The sequence below is a fragment of the Spermophilus citellus genome, assembly GCF_964194105.1.
Source record: "Spermophilus citellus genome assembly, chromosome: 1".
Lineage (NCBI taxonomy): Eukaryota > Metazoa > Chordata > Mammalia > Rodentia > Sciuridae > Spermophilus > Spermophilus citellus.
Window position 1 is genome coordinate 288441450 of NC_138182.1, and position 19252 is coordinate 288460701.

At 54.2% G+C, this 19252-nt stretch overlaps 1 protein-coding gene across 1 annotated transcript in view; it reads right to left on the reverse strand.

Annotated features, from left to right (window-relative positions):
- The window catches only part of AHRR (aryl hydrocarbon receptor repressor), a 101492-nt gene that overhangs the window by 71250 nt on the left and 10990 nt on the right, over nucleotides 1-19252 (reverse strand). Inside the window, exons 2-3 of the mRNA XM_081289223.1 lie at nucleotides 9766-9838; nucleotides 5541-5722 (exon numbers count right to left, since the gene is read on the reverse strand). Of these exons, the coding sequence (XP_081145349.1) occupies nucleotides 5541-5722; nucleotides 9766-9830 (247 nt within the window). The 5' untranslated portion in view covers nucleotides 9831-9838. The remainder of the gene's footprint in view (nucleotides 1-5540; nucleotides 5723-9765; nucleotides 9839-19252) is intronic.

Genomic DNA, 19252 nt, shown 5'->3' on the forward strand with positions numbered 1-19252 from the left:
GTGCCAGGGAAGCACAGACTTGAGGCCAGCTCCTCCCTGGGTCCTGGGGAGAGCCAGCTCCGCCAGGAGGGAAGGAACAAGTCTGTCTCTTCATGGCCAGGCTGGGAGAGGAAGGAAAAGAAGACCAGCCCAGGAGACCACCAAGAGTACCCCACGAGACCACGGTGCAGGGTCCACTCCACCCCCGGAGCTGCCACACCTCACCTCCCTCCAGCACCCACCCCAGTCCCAGCCAAAGCGCTGTCTAAACGTCGGCCCAGACGGCACCGAGGAGGCTCCTTCCGGCAATGCCCCCTGCAGCTGAGAGCCAAGCAGGGGAACCTCAGGCTACGGGAGGCCAGGCGCGCCCAGGAGGACTCCCCTATTGCACCACAGGCCCAGTGACCAGCCTCAGCCCTGCTCCCCAGAGCAACAGGGAGCACCTGTGTCCTGTTGTCCATCCTGCTCCTGCCGTCCACGCGGGCAGTGTCTGCTGGTGCAACCAGCTCCCCTGGGTCCTATTGGGACAGTTAGGGCTGTGGTCCACACCCACAGGGGCCTTAGCAAATGGCTGGGCAGGAGTAGGCCAGGAACTTTCCAAATCTCCCAGGTCTGGTTCCGTTTAGCCATTCCTACCCTGTGTCTCTCCTCACACGTTCTACCATAGCTGAGGCATCAGTCCCCAACACCCTGCTTAGGAAACTCGGCTGAAGATGCAGCCTCATCCCGTGCAGGTTCTGCTGCCCAAGCACGGACACCATGAAGCCAGCTCTGCCACTTCCTGAGGAGTGTGCCCCCCTCTGGTCCCCAGCCATGCACCCATTCTGAGTCCTCACCAGAAGCCCGGCTGATGCTGCCTCTGACCTCCACGCTGCGGTGAGGGCAGGTGGTCTCTAGCACCGCGGAGGCCAGCTGCGACCTTCCCAGAGCTGCCTCCAGCAGCCACACTCCCGCCGCAGCCCCGACAGCCTCCCAGCACACACCTGGTGCTCCTGCAGCCACCTGGAGTTCAGTGCCCAGATCTTAGACTGCGCAGGCTGCTTGTCACACCACGCCACCACCCAGACCCAGGGCTTGTCTTCTCCCAGCCCAGGGCTGGAGGCACAGCAGAGGCACCTGATCTGGGTGTTGGCGACGGCTGCCTTCAAGTGGGGTGCTCCTCTGTGGTGCGCACGCCTGGCGAGCCTCAGGTATGTCTCCTCCCGTGAGGTGAGAATCCCCCTCAGGGCCTTATTTGACCTGAAATGCTTCCTTAGAGACCTCATCTCCAAAGGCCACCAGGCTGCTCCAGAACCTGGGCTGGGGACCCAGCGTGCAGTCCATGATGAAAATCGATGGTCAGGAGAAGGGTAACTGCTACAGTGAGATAAGTCTCACTGTGCTGCCCGGGCTGGTCTGGAACTCCTGGGCAAGAAATCCTCCGCCTCAGCCTTCCACGGAGCAGGAAGCGCCACCGCACTTGGCTGAGAAGGACAACCCCAGGTGAGAGCTGAAATCAGTGTCTCAGTTAAAACTGCTGCTTCCATCCACGGCCTGAAAGCTCCTGCTGGTCTCAAGCACTTGCTCAGGCACATCCCTGAACTCAGGGCCCAGGACATACCTTCCTGGTGTCAGGGACCTTCTGTCCCAGGGTCAGAGTGCAGCAGACATGCCCGCACAGACCAGGTGAGTGCAGACCATGGGGGACCCAGGCAGGAGCTCCAGGAGGGGCCCAGGCATGGGTGCCACAGGCTGAACCCAGAGCAGCCTCCAGCCCCCACACTCCCACGGCAGCCCCGACGCCTCCCAGCACACACCCAAGACACACCACAGTCTCCAGGTCCTCCTGGGTCCTGGCTGACCTCCCCTTCTGCTTGCTGTTCCGGGAGGTTCTCTCTCTGGCCAGTATCTCCACAGAATGTACCTCTGTTCATCTGATCAATGCTCCTGTCCTTCTGAGTCATCTAGAGGATGCCGTCCACATGGCAGGCTGGGGGCCTCTCAGGCCCTCCCAGTCAGTGCCCAGGGCCAGAGGTCCCACTTCCAGCTCAAGCCTGGAAGGGGCCCAGCTCTGCTCCTGCCCCAGGACAGGATGTGACCGCCTCCTCCCACTGCTGTCTTCACCCTGAATTTCCCCTTCTGTGGATGATGAAGTTTACAAGGGTGGAAAATCCCAGCCTGACAGTTGCCCACAGAAGGCAGCAGCAGCAGAGGGTTGTGCAACTTGAAAGTGCTCTATAAGAAAGCAAGTCAATAAAAACAAAAGCTCTCAGCCTGTGCCCAGGGTAAAGACCACACCTCCAGGTGGTCTTTACCCTCCGAGGCTGGAACTTTCCAGGTCAAGTCCTTCCCAAAGGTGACTTTTCATAAAGTCTCAATGAAATAAGCTTGTCCACTTCTCCGTCAGCAAGCACAGATGAAGATCCAACCTCTGCAGCGTGACTCTCTTCTAAGCACACAGTGCACACGAATTCAGGAAAGTCTCGAAATGTACCCGTCTCCTTCAAGTCTGCCCTCCAGATCTGTTCAAGTGGAGCGTTCTTCTTATTAATGAACCACATGAGGGGACCAGGCAGGATCATGTGCAGGATCCTTGGAGGAGACTGGATGGTGGAGGAACCAAGGCGGGTATAAACGGAGCTAATGGTAAGAGTGGCAAGGCCCCTACAAGCCTGTGTCCGCAAGGGTTGGCTTTCTCAGCACAGCCCACGCACAGCGACCCAGGATTCCTGCAGTTCACGTCACGAGCTCTGGAGCTAGGTGGACGTCAGGAATTCATTTTGTCTGTTCCCTCAGTGTGGAGGTTCAGGGGGGACCAGCCAGAAGCAGCAGAACTGGGGCTCTTCTCATCCATCCAGCGAGGAAACCCAATCTGACCCCGAGGTTGAGTCTGTGTGTGTCAATGCCAGGAAGGTGAAGTGACCACACCTCAGGCTGCCCCTCCTGTCCTTGATGTTTGCTAACTATCCCCATGGCATCTGGGATTCACTTAGCCCATTTGGCTTATTTATTTTCATATATACATTTTTTAGCACTTCTGTGGATGAACCCTCTATCACTGACCTACACACCCAGCCCTTTTTATTTTATTTTGAGACAGGGTCTCACTACATTGCCTAGGCTGGCCTTGAACTTGCAGCCCTCCTGCTTCAGCCTCCTGAGTCTCTGGGATCACAGATGTGCACCACTGTGCCCAGCTCACATGATTCATTAATAAAAAGGACGCTCCAAGGAGAGCGGATCTGGAGGGCAGACTCCACTCCAGCTGCCCACAGGTGGCAAGGTCAGATGACACACACACCCTTCTGTACACACAGACCCTCCTGGAGAAGATGTGCAAACTGTGGGCACTGACCCGGCCACAGGCAACCCAGGCAGAGCTGGGTGGGAGGAACCTGGTCTGGGTGGAGACACAGTAGAGCCAGGGCATTTCCACAAGAAATTGGAAACCCAGAGAAGAACCACAGTGTGCCGTCACCTTTCCACTTGGGACAAGCTCTGCAAGTGCCTTGGGACTCAGTTCCTGTGGGGACTGGGGTTAGGGTAAGAGGACTGGGCAGAGGACCACAGAAGACCAGAGCGGACAGCTGCCTCAGATGTCAGGGCTGAGCCTTCCTCTCCATGTTCCTCTCCATGCCCCAGGGGCACCAGGGCCAGGGGTGGCTCACACATGGAGACGGGTCCCATTCTGCTTCAGGACATGCAGGGGCCCTGAGAGCCTGGCAGCCCTCCCACGGGGGCAGACCTGCAGAGGCCTGCCCACAGCATCCATGGCCCCACCCACCCTGCCTAATGCAAACCTGTAGGACAGCAGAGGCTGCCGGAGCCTCCCCAAACCCTCCACAGTCCACACGTGTAGCCTTCTCGAGGCCATCTGAGATCCACAGCCCAGGACCACCCAGAGCTGGAAGTCCAAGGAAACAGGAGGGCAAGACAGAACCTGGCCATCACCTACATCATATGCTAAGGAGAAACTAGGTACAGTTCTAAGTATGCCTGGGACAGAGAGCAGACGCCTGGTGGACAGAGATGGACGGAACACAGGCCCAACACGCTGGGGAAGGGCACTAACCCTGCCGCCCAGGGTGCCTGGAGCCAGTGCAGCTGGGGAGGGGCCTGACCTGGACTGTGGGTGAGGTGGGGTACACCCCAGCAGCTGCAGTGCCCACAGTGCCCAGGGCAGGGGGCCAGACCTGGAGTGTGGACAGAGGTATGTACCCAGCAGCTGCAGCAGCTACAGTGCCCAGGGCAGAGGGCCAGACCTGGAGTGTAGACAGGGGTATGCACCCCAGCAGCTGCAGCACCCATAGTTCCCAGGGCAGGGGGCCTGATCTGGAGTGTAGACAGGGGTATGTACCCAGCCGCTGCAGTATCCATAGTTCCCAGGGCAGGGGGCCTGATCTGGAGTGTAGACAGGGGTATGTACCCAGCAGCTTCAGCAGCCACAGTGTCCAGGGTAGGGGGCCAGACCTGGAGTGTAGACAGGGGTATGTTCCCCAGCAGCTGCAGCACCCACAGTGTCCAGGGTAGGGGGCCAGACCTGGAGTGTAGACAGGGGTATGCACCCCAGCAGATGCAGCACCCACAGTGCGCAGGGTAGGGGGCCAGACCTGGAGTGTAGACAGGGGTATGCACCCAGCAGCTGCAGTACCCACAGTGCCCAGGGCAGGGGGCCTGATCTGGAGTGTAGACAGGGGTATGCACCCAGCAGCTGCAGCACCCACAGTGCCCAGGGCAGGGTGTCTGACCTGGAGTGTAGACAGGGGTATGCACCCCAGCAGCTGCAGCACCCACAGTGCCCAGGGCAGGGGGTCTGACCTGGAGTGTAGACAGGGGGTATGCACCCAGTAGCTGCAGCACCCACGGTGCCCAGGGCAGGGGGTCTGAACTGGAGTGTAGACAGGGGGTATGCACCCCAGCAGCTGCAGTAGCCACAGTGCCCAGGGCAAGGGGTCTGACCTGGAGTGTAGACAGGGGGTATGCACCCCAGAAGCTGTAGCACCCACAGTGCCCAGGGCAGGGGGCCAGATCTGGAGTGTGGACAGGGGGTATGCACCCAGCAGCTGCAGCACCCACGGTGCCCAGGGCAGAGGGCCAGACCCGGAGTGTAGACAGGGGTATGCACCCAGTAGCTGCAGCACCCACGGTGCCCAGGGAAAATCACACAATTAACAGTAGACACCTACCTCTGACCATGGCTGAGCCTGCTCCTTCATAAAGTAGACCTCTTGCCCCTCTGGAGTCCCTGGCGTGGGAGCCCAGGGCTAGGGCTATCCAGGCCTCCTCAGAGCTACCCTGGCTCCCAGTACTCAGTGCACCTAGGGCCATCCTATCAAGGTGGTGGAAAGCCCCTGCCTAGGAGTGTGGAGGAGCAGCCAGGGCCCTGTAATCTGGCCCCAGAGAAAGCCTATGGCCTGAGCATGGGCTGAGCAAGGCAGTCTGGGGAGGTGGGAGGAGGAGATGCACATGCACCGCACACCACACTCTCCTGATCCCAGTTGGGCCCTGGTAAGACCCCTTGCACTCAGGTGGACACAGGTGGGATCAGATGAGGTCCAGGTGGCTGCGGGTGAGAGTCCTACCTTGAAAGAAGCTCTTCACCCTCAGGTAGCTCACACTGAGGCGCAGAACAGAGAGCTTATCCAGCTTGGCGATGATGTCGGGGGGAAAGGGCAGCAGGCTGGCCAGGTGGTCCAGCTCTGCATTCAGGCGGTCCCGGTGCCTCTTGGAAGGGTTTGACTTCTCGGCCCCCAGGGCAGGCCTCCTGTGGGAAAAAGACCACATTAGGCAGGAGCCTCTGGCCTCAGGGGCGGGAAACCTGGTCTCTGGAGTTGCCTTGCTAGGAACATGAGCAGAGGAGCTGCAAGTGCTGACGAGAACTGAAACCCCTTCCTGAAGACACACAGGAAGCCAGTGCCCCACGCCTCAGGCTGCAGCCTGGGGACAAAGACCAGCGCAGGGCTGGGGTCGTAGCTCAGTAGCAGAGCGCTTGCCTCGCACATGTGAGGCACTGGGTTTGATCCTTAGCACCACATTAAAAAGTAAGTAAATAAAATAAAGGTCTTGTGTCCATCTACAATTAAAATATTTAAAAAAAAGACCAGCTGCAGAGGACAGGAGGGCAGGGGAGGGTCACATGCTCTTCACCTCCCTGTGCCACAGCCCAGCAGGACAAGGACGCCTGGCCCAGGCTGTCTGGGCAGAGACGGTGCGTGGAAAACCTGTGTTCACGCCACCTCCTGCAGGGGTCCCTGTGGCCTGACAAGGCTGATGCCTTCCAGGAGGAAGGGAGTCCCCCCAGGTGGTGAGCCCAGACCCACCCCTGGGCATCTCTAACCACCCTGGGCACCACCGGAGGTCTGTGCTCACAGGCACTGCCCCACCTGGGAAGAACCAGCACAGCACGTAACACCCTCAGGACAGCCATGCGGCCAGACACCTCTGGCCGTCAGAAGGACAGTGATCCCAGACCCACTGCACCAGCAGCGGAGCCCAACGCACAACACACACAATCCCATCTGCACAAAATGCCAGGAAATGCAAACTAGTCCACAGCAGCAGGAAGCCGACCAGAGGCTGCTTGGGGCAGAGGTGGAGGGGTCCCCAAGGGGCACCGGGAAACCTGGAGTGATGGGAATGTTCGTGATCTTGATTCGAAAATGGTTTCCTCAGCAAGGCTCCATCAGCCCATTCACTTCATCCGCTGAACCGAAACATGTACTTCAGTCACATCCCAGTGAAGAGGGAAGCAGCACACTTCCAGGCTGCTCCGAGCTTCGGACACTGTCCCTAGGGAGGCTCAGCCACCCCAGAGGACGGGAAGTGGAGGGAGGAGCACGCTACCAGTTGTTCCAAGCATTTCTCCTCTGGAGAAAGTTGCGACTGAGAATCACATGGCCCCCCAGGGCCAGCGCTGCCCTGCACCCTGTGCCTTGGGGTGCTCAGGAGCTGCTGTGGCCCCGTGCCAGTGCTCAGGAATCTCCACGCGTCCCTCTGTGGCTGTGTGCCAGCCGACACTCCACACCTCACCATCTGCCCTTTCCAGGAGGAGATGGCACAGGCAGACCTGAGCCCACCCACGTACAGACCAGGATGCCAGGCCACACCTAGCCACAGCCCTCAGCCCTGGCCAGGAGGCCAGAGCCCCTGCAGATGTGGGCAGCCAGCACCAGCAGGGGCTGCAGGAGGGGCTCTCTGGACGCCAACAACAGAGCCAAGTCCAGGTGTTTCCCAGAATCTGTCTCCCACAGGATGGACCCGGCCACCTTCACAGGGACGCCCACCCCAGACTAGCTGGCCTCAGCCTCCTCGCTGCACAACAGCCGGAAAGCGTGTGAGCATGAGCAGCTGCCGAGCTCAAGCCCCAGAGCTCCCTGCTGGAGTGTGGTCTCCACTGAGGCACTGGGCCTCCATGTGGGACCTCGGGCCGGGGAGAGGTCCTAAGGCCACACTCTCCAAAGGGCTTGATGGAGTCCTTCCCCACACTGACTCCCCCTCCCACATAGGCCTCCACCATGACCCATCCTGCCAGGCAGCTGGGGGCCTCCCAGAGCCAGAACCACGCCTTGGACTCCCAGCCTCAAAATGTGAGCGGCACCGACCTTCATTCTCTATACATTACCCAGCTGAGGCACTTTGTGTCAGTAAAAGAGAGCAGACTAACACAGTGACTGTCCACATTACCCCTCAAGCCACAATTCCACATTGCCCAGTACCCCTCAGGTCAGTGTGGAAAACTCGTCAGTAAAGCCATTCAGGGAGAGGCCAACCGCTTAAAGGTTTAAATTTTTTTTTAAAGTGTGTGTGTGAGTGTGTGTGTGTGTGTGCGCGTTAGAAGATAAAACAGGAAAATCCTCTTAACTGGAGACACAGAAGCGCTTTGTAATCAGATGTGAAGTCTAATCACCCACAAAGGAAAGATGATAAACTCAGCTCCACAGAAGCTCAAGTTTTCTGCATGGCAAAGATTCCACAAGTGAAGTGGGAATTGGGGAAAGTGGACACTCCTAGAGAGGACAGGAGGGTCCCCGATGCCCAGTAAGAAGCACAAAAACATGAATCGTCTCTCAGGAAAACGAGCACAGGTTTCCACCCAGAGTTCACAGCAGAGGAGACAGACCAGCTCTAGACTTGGCCCAGAAGAGATGCGGCAGCTCTAGGTCCGGCTGAGGAAGAGATGCGCCAACTCTAGTCTGGCCGGGGAGGAGATGGCAGGTCTAGGTCTGGCCGAGGAGGCGACACGGCACTCTAGGCCAAGGAAGGGAGACTGCATCACCAGCTCCTGGCTAGGGGTAGGAAGCCTAAACTGCACCAGCTCTGATGCTAGTGAGGGTGACACCACCAGATCCCGGCCCCTGCCACCAACCAGCAGCCTGGCCAATCCCCAACATTGGCACCAGCCTGGGGTCTGATTTGCCTGCTGCAGCCCCATACCAGGTCTGGGTGGCAAAGGGGGCAGAAGACCCTCCTGGGACAAAGCCCTTGAGCTTGCGGCAGGGTGAGCAGCAGCAGCTGGTGTGTCCTTCACCCACGTCCCCATCCCACAGGGACATGTGGGAGGCCTGGGTGGGCATCACTTGCACAGCACATCTGCGCTACAGCCTAGGAACCTGGAGCTGCCAAGACTCACAGGCCGATGACAGAGCAGGGCTGGCAGGGCACGGCGCTGCTCAGCCACACACCAGCCGGCTCCACCGCAGCGCCTCACTGGCAGGAAGAGGGAAGCCTGTGCTGGTCTACCCACACATATCTCAGGAGGATTCATGAGAAGCAGCTAAACTCAGGTGCCTCGGGGAGGGGACCAACTGCGGAGACCCGCCGTCCCCTGGGGTCCCCACCAGGCGAGGGGCTCACCTGTCCAGAACATGGGCAGGTAGAAGCAGATGCCTGAGGGCTCACTCACACTCTGCCTGACAGGCAGGGAGCTCGGCTCTGCTGTCCCGGACTGCCCACCGGAGCTCTGCACTTCAGCTGGGTGGCCATTATGTTCCTTCTTCCCCACACTCGGAACACGCTTCCACACCCCAGCTCCTCCTTAGTGTGTCCAGCTCAGCCCCTGAGGACCTGTGCCGATCCACAGACCCCACCCAGCCCTCTCCAGGCCTGCAGCCCAGGAGGCTCCAGCTCCACGTGCCACCAGGGAGAAGCTGCCTCCCAAAACCCAGCCCCCAACCGGTCAATCGAAGCTTCACCAGCCTTGGCGTGGGCAGGGGACTTGAACCCACTATGACTTCACATAGGAGGTCTGCTCTACCACAGAGGCAACACATGGACAGGGCTGCCAGGCAGACCCTGCCTCAGCCTCACGTGGCATCACACACTGTCACACACAGTTTCGGCTGGCTCCGGCCTCTGGGCATCCTGAGGATGTGTGCCCCTGCATCCCTCCGGGCAGGTGGCCCCAACCAAACCACACACCATTCCTCCTGCTTCAGGTCCCTCCAAGGGCAGTTGGAGGGGCCAGGACAGAGGTGTCTGTGTCCCTGGGCACAGAAGTCCCGGGTCCCATCTAGTGCTGACTGTATGCCCCACACCCTCAGGCAGGAGAAGCCCAGGGAGTCTCCTCACCACGTGGGCACCACCTGCAAGACGGCTCTGGGCGTCCTCCCCATAGGGCCTCTCAGGTGGCGAAGGGCATGAGGTTCTAGAACCCTTCTGGCACCCTCTGCAGAGGGCCAGCAGCAGAGGTGACCCGCGCATGGCCACCAGCAGGCCCAGCCCTACCGCGCCCACCCTCCCTGAGCTCCCTTTCTCAGTGAAGCACAGCGTCCCCAGTGGCAGCCGCAGGGCAGAAGACGTTACACTCACTGCTTCTGAACCGGCTTCCTCCTCTTCCTGCCCGCGTAGGTGCACTCCCCTGGTGGGATCATCATCTCTGGGCCTGAAAATGAAAAAGGGCAAATCAAGTTGGAAGCACCAGAGGACCCCAGGTGACCCTCCAGAGTCCACCACGATGTCCCAAAGCCACCAGCATCAGGAAGGTCAGCTGAGGCCACTCTGCTCTGGGGGTCCACACTGTCCTGACCCCAGTGCAGGTCAGCTAGGCAGGGTTATCAGACTGCAGCAGAGCCTTCGCCCGCCGTTGGTCTGAGCAAAGCTCCTCACAGGCACTGGGAAGGAGGGCCTAGGCCCAGGAGCCACCTTCAGGAGCCGCGCTGTGAAGGGTCTCTCTTCATGGCCTCTACATGGGCCAACTGGCCTCCCCTCTGCTGTGGAAAGCCTCTTCTTGACTCTGTGTGCTCGGCTCCACTCTAGCCTCTAGCTTGGCCACCCAGTTCACCTGCCCCCACCTGAGGGAAACAGCCCCATTCACCTGGAGGGTCTTGATTTACCAAGCAGTTAGGGTATCAAAGCCCTAATAAGACTTCCTCAGACAATGGCAGTGGCCCAGGCTCTGGGCCTTGGGGGTGCTGAGACGCCCGCATCTGACCTCAGGCACATGCTGCTTGGAGGAGGAGACAGACACACACCCAACTGCACCAGGAGTGGTCATGAAAACACCAGAAATGTGTCCTGGCCCCTGGGAACTAAAGACAGAGGTAAGCTGAGTAAAGGGACAGAAGGGCCACCCCACAGATGCCAATTGAAGACACCAGCAGCCGCATGAGGTCCCGATCAGGTGGCCTTCAGAACAGGGAGCATCACCAGGAACAAAGCAGCATCGCACGGTAGTCGCACCTCCCAGAGGACCTGGCACCTGATGTGCACACACCCAGCAGCAGGGCTTCCAAGCACACAAAACCAAGGTGCCTCAACTGAAGGGAGACATTGGAGACACGGCCATGCCTCTCTCAGTGGTCAGCAGGACAAGGACAGTGGACATCAGCAAGGGTGCAGATGTCCAAACAGCAGCAGATGGAGCTCACGGAACGTGCAGAACACGCTGTCCAATGACAGCAGAACTCTGTCCAGGAGAGATGGTGCCTGGACATCAGCAATCACAGACCACAGAACTGAACTAGAAAGGCAGCGGGAAAATACCAAGTCCCTGGAAAGCAACACACTTCAAAATAACCCGGCCAAAGAGAAGGCATCAAAGAAATTTTAGGAATACTCTTATAAACGGAACAAAAACGAAAACATCAGTGCATCCAGTGCCACAGGACCCAGTTTTGAGCACTGACAGAAATCCATGCATCAAATGCTCACTGGAAAAATGAACCAACTCAGAACAATCTACGCTTCAAATGTAAGCAACTGGAAGACAGAATGGACCCAAACAAGAAGGATGTAAACAATAAAGAGGAGGCAGTGGGACTTGCAGCCTAAGGGTCAAGGACAAAAACCTCCAGGTGTTCGTTAAAACATCAGCAAAATTGAAGAACCTCTTGCCAGACCCATCAAAGAAATAAGGTCATGATTTACAGGAAAGAAAGAAAAAAACATCACTACAGATCCCACAGACACCAAAAGGAATGTCAGAGAATACTGTTATGGACTGAATTGTGTCCTCCCAAAATCCTATGCTGACCCTAAAGCTTCCCAGGACAGTATTGAAGCCAGGGCTGCAAGATGATAGGGTCACACCAGGTTACTGGATAGAGCTTTGCTCCCATAGGGCTGGCACCACAGGGAGGGGTGAGATACTCTGAGCTCCTGTCCCACCCTGTGAGAACAAGGCCACCTGCTAGCCAGAAGTTGCCCACCCCAAACCAAGTCCTGATGTAGCTTGATCCTCAACTGTCCTCCTGAAGAATCCTGGGACCGGTCCTTATGCAAAGCATTCAGTCTGCAGTATTTTGTTATGGCACCCAGCAACTAAGGCAGACACTCTTCGTTATTCAAACATTTAGGTGAAATAGGAAAGCTACGAGAGACACAAAACCCACAGATCACTTTAAAAAAATAGATACACCAGAGAGTCCTCTGTCTACTCCAACAAACCAGAGATACCCCAGACCATCCTCAGTCTATTCCAACACACCATAGATACCCCCAACGTGTCCTCTGTCTACTCCAACAAGACACAGATACTCCAGAGAGTCCTCTATCTACTCCATCACACCATAGATACCTCAGAGAGTCCTCTGTCTACTCCATCAAGACACAGATGCTCCAGAGAGTCCTCTGTCTACTCCAACACACCATAGATACCCCCAACGTGTCCTCTGTCTACTCCAACAAGACACAGATACTCCAGAGAGTCCTCTATCTACTCCATCACACCATAGATACCCCAGAGAGTCCTCTGTCTACTCCATCAAGACACAGATGCTCCAGAGAGTCCTCTATCTACTCCATCAAACCATAGATACCTCAGAGAGTCCTCTGTCTACTCCATCAAGACACAGATGCTCCAGAGAGTCCTCTGTCTACTCCAACACACCATAGACACCTCAGAGAGTCCTCTGTCTACTATATCAAGACACAGATGCTCCAGGGAGTCCTCTGTCTATTCCATCACACCATAGATACCTCAGAGAGTCCTCTGTCTACTCCATCAAGACACAGATACTCCAGGGAGTCCTCTGTCTATTCCATCACACCATAGATACCCCCAACGTGTCCTCTGTCTACTGCAACAAGACACAGATACTCCAGAGAGTCCTCTGTATACTCCAACACACCATAGATACCCCAGAGAGTCCTCTGTCTACTCCATCAAGACACAGATGCTCCAGAGAGTCCTCTGTCTACACCAACACACCATAGATACCTCAGAGAGTCCTCTGTCTACTCCATCAAGACACAGATACTCCAGGGAGTCCTCTGTCTACTCCATCACACCATAGATACCCCAGAGAGTCCTCTGTCTATTCCATCAAGACACAGATACCCCAAAGAGTCCTCTGTCTACTCCATCAAGACACAGATACCCCAAAGAGTCCTCTGTCTACTCCATCAAGACACAGATACCCCAGAGAGTCCTCTGTCTACTCCATCAAGACACAGATACCCCAGAGAGTCCTCTGTCTACTCCATCAAGACACAGATACCCCAAAGAGTCCTCTGTCTACTCCATCAAGACAAAGATACTCCAGAGAGTCCTCTGTCTACTCCAACAAGACAGATACTCCAGGGAGTCCTCTGTCTACTCCAACATACCATAGATATCCCAGAGAGTCCTCTGTCTACTCCATCAAGACACAGATACCCCAGAGAGTCCTCTGTCTATTCCATCAAGACACAGATACCCCAGAGTGTCCTCTGTCTACTCATCAAGACAAAGATACTCCAGAGAGTCCTCTGTCTACTCCATCAAGACACAGATACTCCAGGGAGTCCTCTGTCTACTCCAACACACCATAGATACCTCAGAGAGTCCTCTGTCTACTCCATCAAGACACAGATGCTCCAGAGAGTCCTCTGTCTACACCAACACACCATAGATACCTCAGAGAGTCCTCTGTCTACTCCATCAAGACACAGATACTCCAGAGAGTCCTCTATCTACTCCAACAAGACAGATACTCCAAAGAGTCCTCTGTCTACTCCATCAAGACACAGATACCCCAGAGAGTCCTCTGTCTACTCCATCAAGACACAGATACTCCAGAGAATCCTCTGTCTAACCCAACAAGACACAGATACTCCAGAGAGTCCACTGTCTACTCCATCACACCATAGATACCCCAGAGAGTCCTCTGTCTACTCCATCAAGACACAGATGCTCCAGAGAGTCCTCTGTCTACTCCATCAAGACACAGATACTCCAGAGAGTCCTCTGTATACTCCAACACACCATAGATACCCCCAACGTGTCCTCTGTCTACTCCATCAAGACACAGATACTCCAGAGAGTCCTCTATCTACTCCATCACACCATAGATACCTCAGAGAGTCCTCTGTCTACTCCATCAAGACACAGATGCTCCAGAGAGTCCTCTGTCTACTCCAACACACCATAGATACCCCCAACGTGTCCTCTGTCTACTCCATCAAGACACAGATACACCAGAGAGTCCTCTGTCTACTCCATCAAGACACAGATGCTCCAGAGAGTCCTCTGTCTACTCCATCAAGACACAGATACTCCAGGGAGTCCTCTGTCTACTCCAACACACCATAGATACCTCAGAGAGTCCTCTGTCTACTCCATCAAGACACAGATGCTCCAGAGAGTCCTCTGTCTACACCAACACACCATAGATACCTCAGAGAGTCCTCTGTCTACTCCATCAAGACACAGATACTCCAGGGAGTCCTCTGTCTACTCCATCACACCATAGATACCCCAGAGAGTCCTCTGTCTACTCCATCAAGACACAGATACCCCAAAGAGTCCTCTGTCTACTCCATCAAGACACAGATACCCCAAAGAGTCCTCTGTCTACTCCATCAAGACACAGATACCCCAGAGAGTCCTCTGTCTACTCCATCAAGACACAGATACCCCAGAGAGTCCTCTGTCTACTCCATCAAGACACAGATACCCCAAAGAGTCCTCTGTCTACTCCATCAAGAAAAAGATACTCCAGAGAGTCCTCTGTCTACTCCAACAAGACAGATACTCCAGGGAGTCCTCTGTCTACTGCAACATACCATAGATATCCCAGAGAGTCCTCTGTCTACTCCATCAAGACACAGATACCCCAGAGAGTCCTCTGTCTATTCCATCAAGACACAGATACCCCAGAGAGTCCTCTGTCTACTCCATCAAGACAAAGATACTCCAGAGAGTCCTCTGTCTACTCCATCAAGACACAGATACCCCAGAGAGTCCTCTGTCTACTCCATCAAGACACAGATACCCCAAAGAGTCCTCTGTCTACTCCATCAAGACACAGATACTCCAGAGAGTTCTCTGTCTACTCCAACATACCATAGATATCGCAGAGAGTCCTCTGTCTACTCCATCAAGACACAGATACCCCAGAGAGTCCTCTGTCTACTCCATCAAGACACAGATACTCCAGAGAGTTCTCTGTCTACTCCAACATACCATAGATATCGCAGAGAGTCCTCTGTCTACTCCATCAAGACACAGATACCCCAGAGAGTCCTCTGTCTATTCCATCAAGACACAGATACCCCAGAGTGTCCTCTGTCTACTCATCAAGACAAAGATACTCCAGAGAGTCCTCTGTCTACTCCATCAAGACACAGATACTCCAGGGAGTCCTCTGTCTACTCCAACACACCATAGATACCTCAGAGAGTCCTCTGTCTACTCCATCAAGACACAAATACTCCAGAGAGTCCTCTATCTACTCCAACAAGACAGATACTCCAGAGAGTCCTCTGTCTATTCCAACATACCATAGATATCCCAAAGAGTCCTCTGTCTACTCCATCAAGACACAGATACCCCAGAGAGTCCTCTGTCTACTCCATCAAGACACAGATACTCCAGAGAATCCTCTGTCTAACCCAACAAGACACAGATACTCCAGAGAGTCCACTGTCTACTCCATCACACCATAGATACCCCAGAGAGTCCTCTGTCTACTCCATCAAGACACAGATACTCCAGAGAGTCCTCTGTCTACTCCATCAAGACACAGATACTCCAGAGAGTCCTCTGTATACTCCAACACACCATAGATACCCCAGAGAGTCCTCTGTCTACTCCATCAAGACACAGATGCTCCAGAGAGTCCTCTGTCTACTCCATCAAGACACAGATACTCCAGGGAGTCCTCTGTCTACTCCAACACACCATAGATACCTCAGAGAGTCCTCTGTCTACTCCATCAAGACACAGATGCTCCAGAGAGTCCTCTGTCTACACCAACACACCATAGATACCTCAGAGAGTCCTCTGTCTACTCCATCAAGACACAGATACTCCAGGGAGTCCTCTGTCTACTCCATCACACCATAGATACCCCAGAGAGTCCTCTGTCTATTCCATCAAGACACAGATACCCCAAAGAGTCCTCTGTCTACTCCATCAAGACACAGATACCCCAAAGAGTCCTCTGTCTACTCCATCAAGACACAGATACCCCAGAGAGTCCTCTGTCTACTCCATCAAGACACAGATACCCCAGAGAGTCCTCTGTCTACTCCATCAAGACACAGATACCCCAAAGAGTCCTCTGTCTACTCCATCAAGACAAAGATACTCCAGAGAGTCCTCTGTCTACTCCAACAAGACAGATACTCCAGGGAGTCCTCTGTCTACTCCAACATACCATAGATATCCCAGAGAGTCCTCTGTCTACTCCATCAAGACACAGATACCCCAGAGAGTCCTCTGTCTATTCCATCAAGACACAGATACCCCAGAGTGTCCTCTGTCTACTCATCAAGACAAAGATACTCCAGAGAGTCCTCTGTCTACTCCATCAAGACACAGATACTCCAGGGAGTCCTCTGTCTACTCCAACACACCATAGATACCTCAGAGAGTCCTCTGTCTACTCCATCAAGACACAGATACTCCAGAGAGTCCTCTATCTACTCCAACAAGACAGATACTCCAAAGAGTCCTCTGTCTACTCCATCAAGACACAGATACCCCAGAGAGTCCTCTGTCTACTCCATCAAGACACAGATACTCCAGAGAATCCTCTGTCTAACCCAACAAGACACAGATACTCCAGAGAGTCCACTGTCTACTCCATCACACCATAGATACCCCAGAGAGTCCTCTGTCTACTCCATCAAGACACAGATGCTCCAGAGAGTCCTCTGTCTACTCCATCAAGACACAGATACTCCAGAGAGTCCTCTGTATACTCCAACACACCATAGATACCCCCAACGTGTCCTCTGTCTACTCCATCAAGACACAGATACTCCAGAGAGTCCTCTATCTACTCCATCACACCATAGATACCTCAGAGAGTCCTCTGTCTACTCCATCAAGACACAGATGCTCCAGAGAGTCCTCTGTCTACTCCAACACACCATAGATACCCCCAACGTGTCCTCTGTCTACTCCATCAAGACACAGATACACCAGAGAGTCCTCTGTCTACTCCATCAAGACACAGATGCTCCAGAGAGTCCTCTGTCTACTCCATCAAGACACAGATACTCCAGGGAGTCCTCTGTCTACTCCAACACACCATAGATACCTCAGAGAGTCCTCTGTCTACTCCATCAAGACACAGATGCTCCAGAGAGTCCTCTGTCTACACCAACACACCATAGATACCTCAGAGAGTCCTCTGTCTACTCCATCAAGACACAGATACTCCAGGGAGTCCTCTGTCTACTCCATCACACCATAGATACCCCAGAGAGTCCTCTGTCTACTCCATCAAGACACAGATACCCCAAAGAGTCCTCTGTCTACTCCATCAAGACACAGATACCCCAAAGAGTCCTCTGTCTACTCCATCAAGACACAGATACCCCAGAGAGTCCTCTGTCTACTCCATCAAGACACAGATACCCCAAAGAGTCCTCTGTCTACTCCATCAAGAAAAAGATACTCCAGAGAGTCCTCTGTCTACTCCAACAAGACAGATACTCCAGGGAGTCCTCTGTCTACTGCAACATACCATAGATATCCCAGAGAGTCCTCTGTCTACTCCATCAAGACACAGATACCCCAGAGAGTCCTCTGTCTATTCCATCAAGACACAGATACCCCAGAGAGTCCTCTGTCTACTCCATCAAGACAAAGATACTCCAGAGAGTCCTCTGTCTACTCCATCAAGACACAGATACCCCAGAGAGTCCTCTGTCTACTCCATCAAGACACAGATACCCCAAAGAGTCCTCTGTCTACTCCATCAAGACAAAGATACTCCAGAGAGTCCTCTGTCTACTCCAACAAGACAGATACTCCAAAGAGTCCTCTGTCTACTCCATCAAGACACAGATACCCCAGAGAGTCCTCTGTCTACTCCATCAAGACACAGATACTCCAGAGAGTTCTCTGTCTACTCCAACATACCATAGATATCGCAGAGAGTCCTCTGTCTACTCCATCAAGACACAGATACCCCAGAGAGTCCTCTGTCTATTCCATCAAGACACAGATACCCCAGAGTGTCCTCTGTCTACTCATCAAGACAAAGATACTCCAGAGAGTCCTCTGTCTACTCCATCAAGACACAGATACTCCAGGGAGTCCTCTGTCTACTCCAACACACCATAGATACCTCAGAGAGTCCTCTGTCTACTCCATCAAGACACAAATACTCCAGAGAGTCCTCTATCTACTCCAACAAGACAGATACTCCAGAGAGTCCTCTGTCTATTCCAACATACCATAGATATCCCAAAGAGTCCTCTGTCTACTCCATCAAGACACAGATACCCCAGAGAGTCCTCTGTCTACTCCATCAAGACACAGATACTCCAGAGAATCCTCTGTCTAACCCAACAAGACACAGATACTCCAGAGAGTCCACTGTCTACTCCATCACACCATAGATACCCCAGAGAGTCCTCTGTCTACTCCATCAAGACACAGATACTCCAGAGAGTCCTCTGTCTACTCCATCAAGACACAGATACTCCAGAGAGTCCTCTGTATACTCCAACACACCATAGATACCCCAGAGAGTCCTCTGTCTACTCCATCAAGACACAGATGCTCCAGAGAGTCCTCTGTCTACTCCATCAAGACACAGATACTCCAGGGAGTCCTCTGTCTACTCCAACACACCATAGATACCTCAGAGAGTCCTCTGTCTACTCCATCAAGACACAGATGCTCCAGAGAGTCCTCTGTCTACACCAACACACCATAGATACCTCAGAGAGTCCTCTGTCTACTCCATCAAGACACAGATACTCCAGGGAGTCCTCTGTCTACTCCATCACACCATAGATACCCCAGGGAGTCCTCTGTCTATTCCATCAAGACACAGATACCCCAAAGAGTCCTCTGTCTACTCCATCAAGACACAGATACCCCAAAGAGTCCTCTGTCTACTCCATCAAGACACAGATACCCCAGAGAGTCCTCTGTCTACTCCATCAAGACACAGATACCCCAGAGAGTCCTCTGTCTACTCCATCAAGACACAGATACCCCAAAGAGTCCTCTGTCTACTCCATCAAGACAAAGATACTCCAGAGAGTCCTCTGTCTACTCCAACAAGACAGATACTCCAGGGAGTCCTCTGTCTACTCCAACATACCATAGATATCCCAGAGAGTCCTCTGTCTACTCCATCAAGACACAGATACCCCAGAGAGTCCTCTGTCTATTCCATCAAGACACAGATACCCCAGAGAGTCCTCTGTCTACTCCATCAAGACAAAGATACTCCAGAGAGTCCTCTGTCTACTCCATCAAGACACAGATACTCCAGAGAGTTCTCTGTCTACTCCAACATACCATAGATATCCCAGAGAGTCCTCTGTCTACTCCATCAAGACACAGATACCCCAGAGAGTCCTCTGTCTATTCCATCAAGACACAGATATCCCAGAGTGTCCTCTGTCT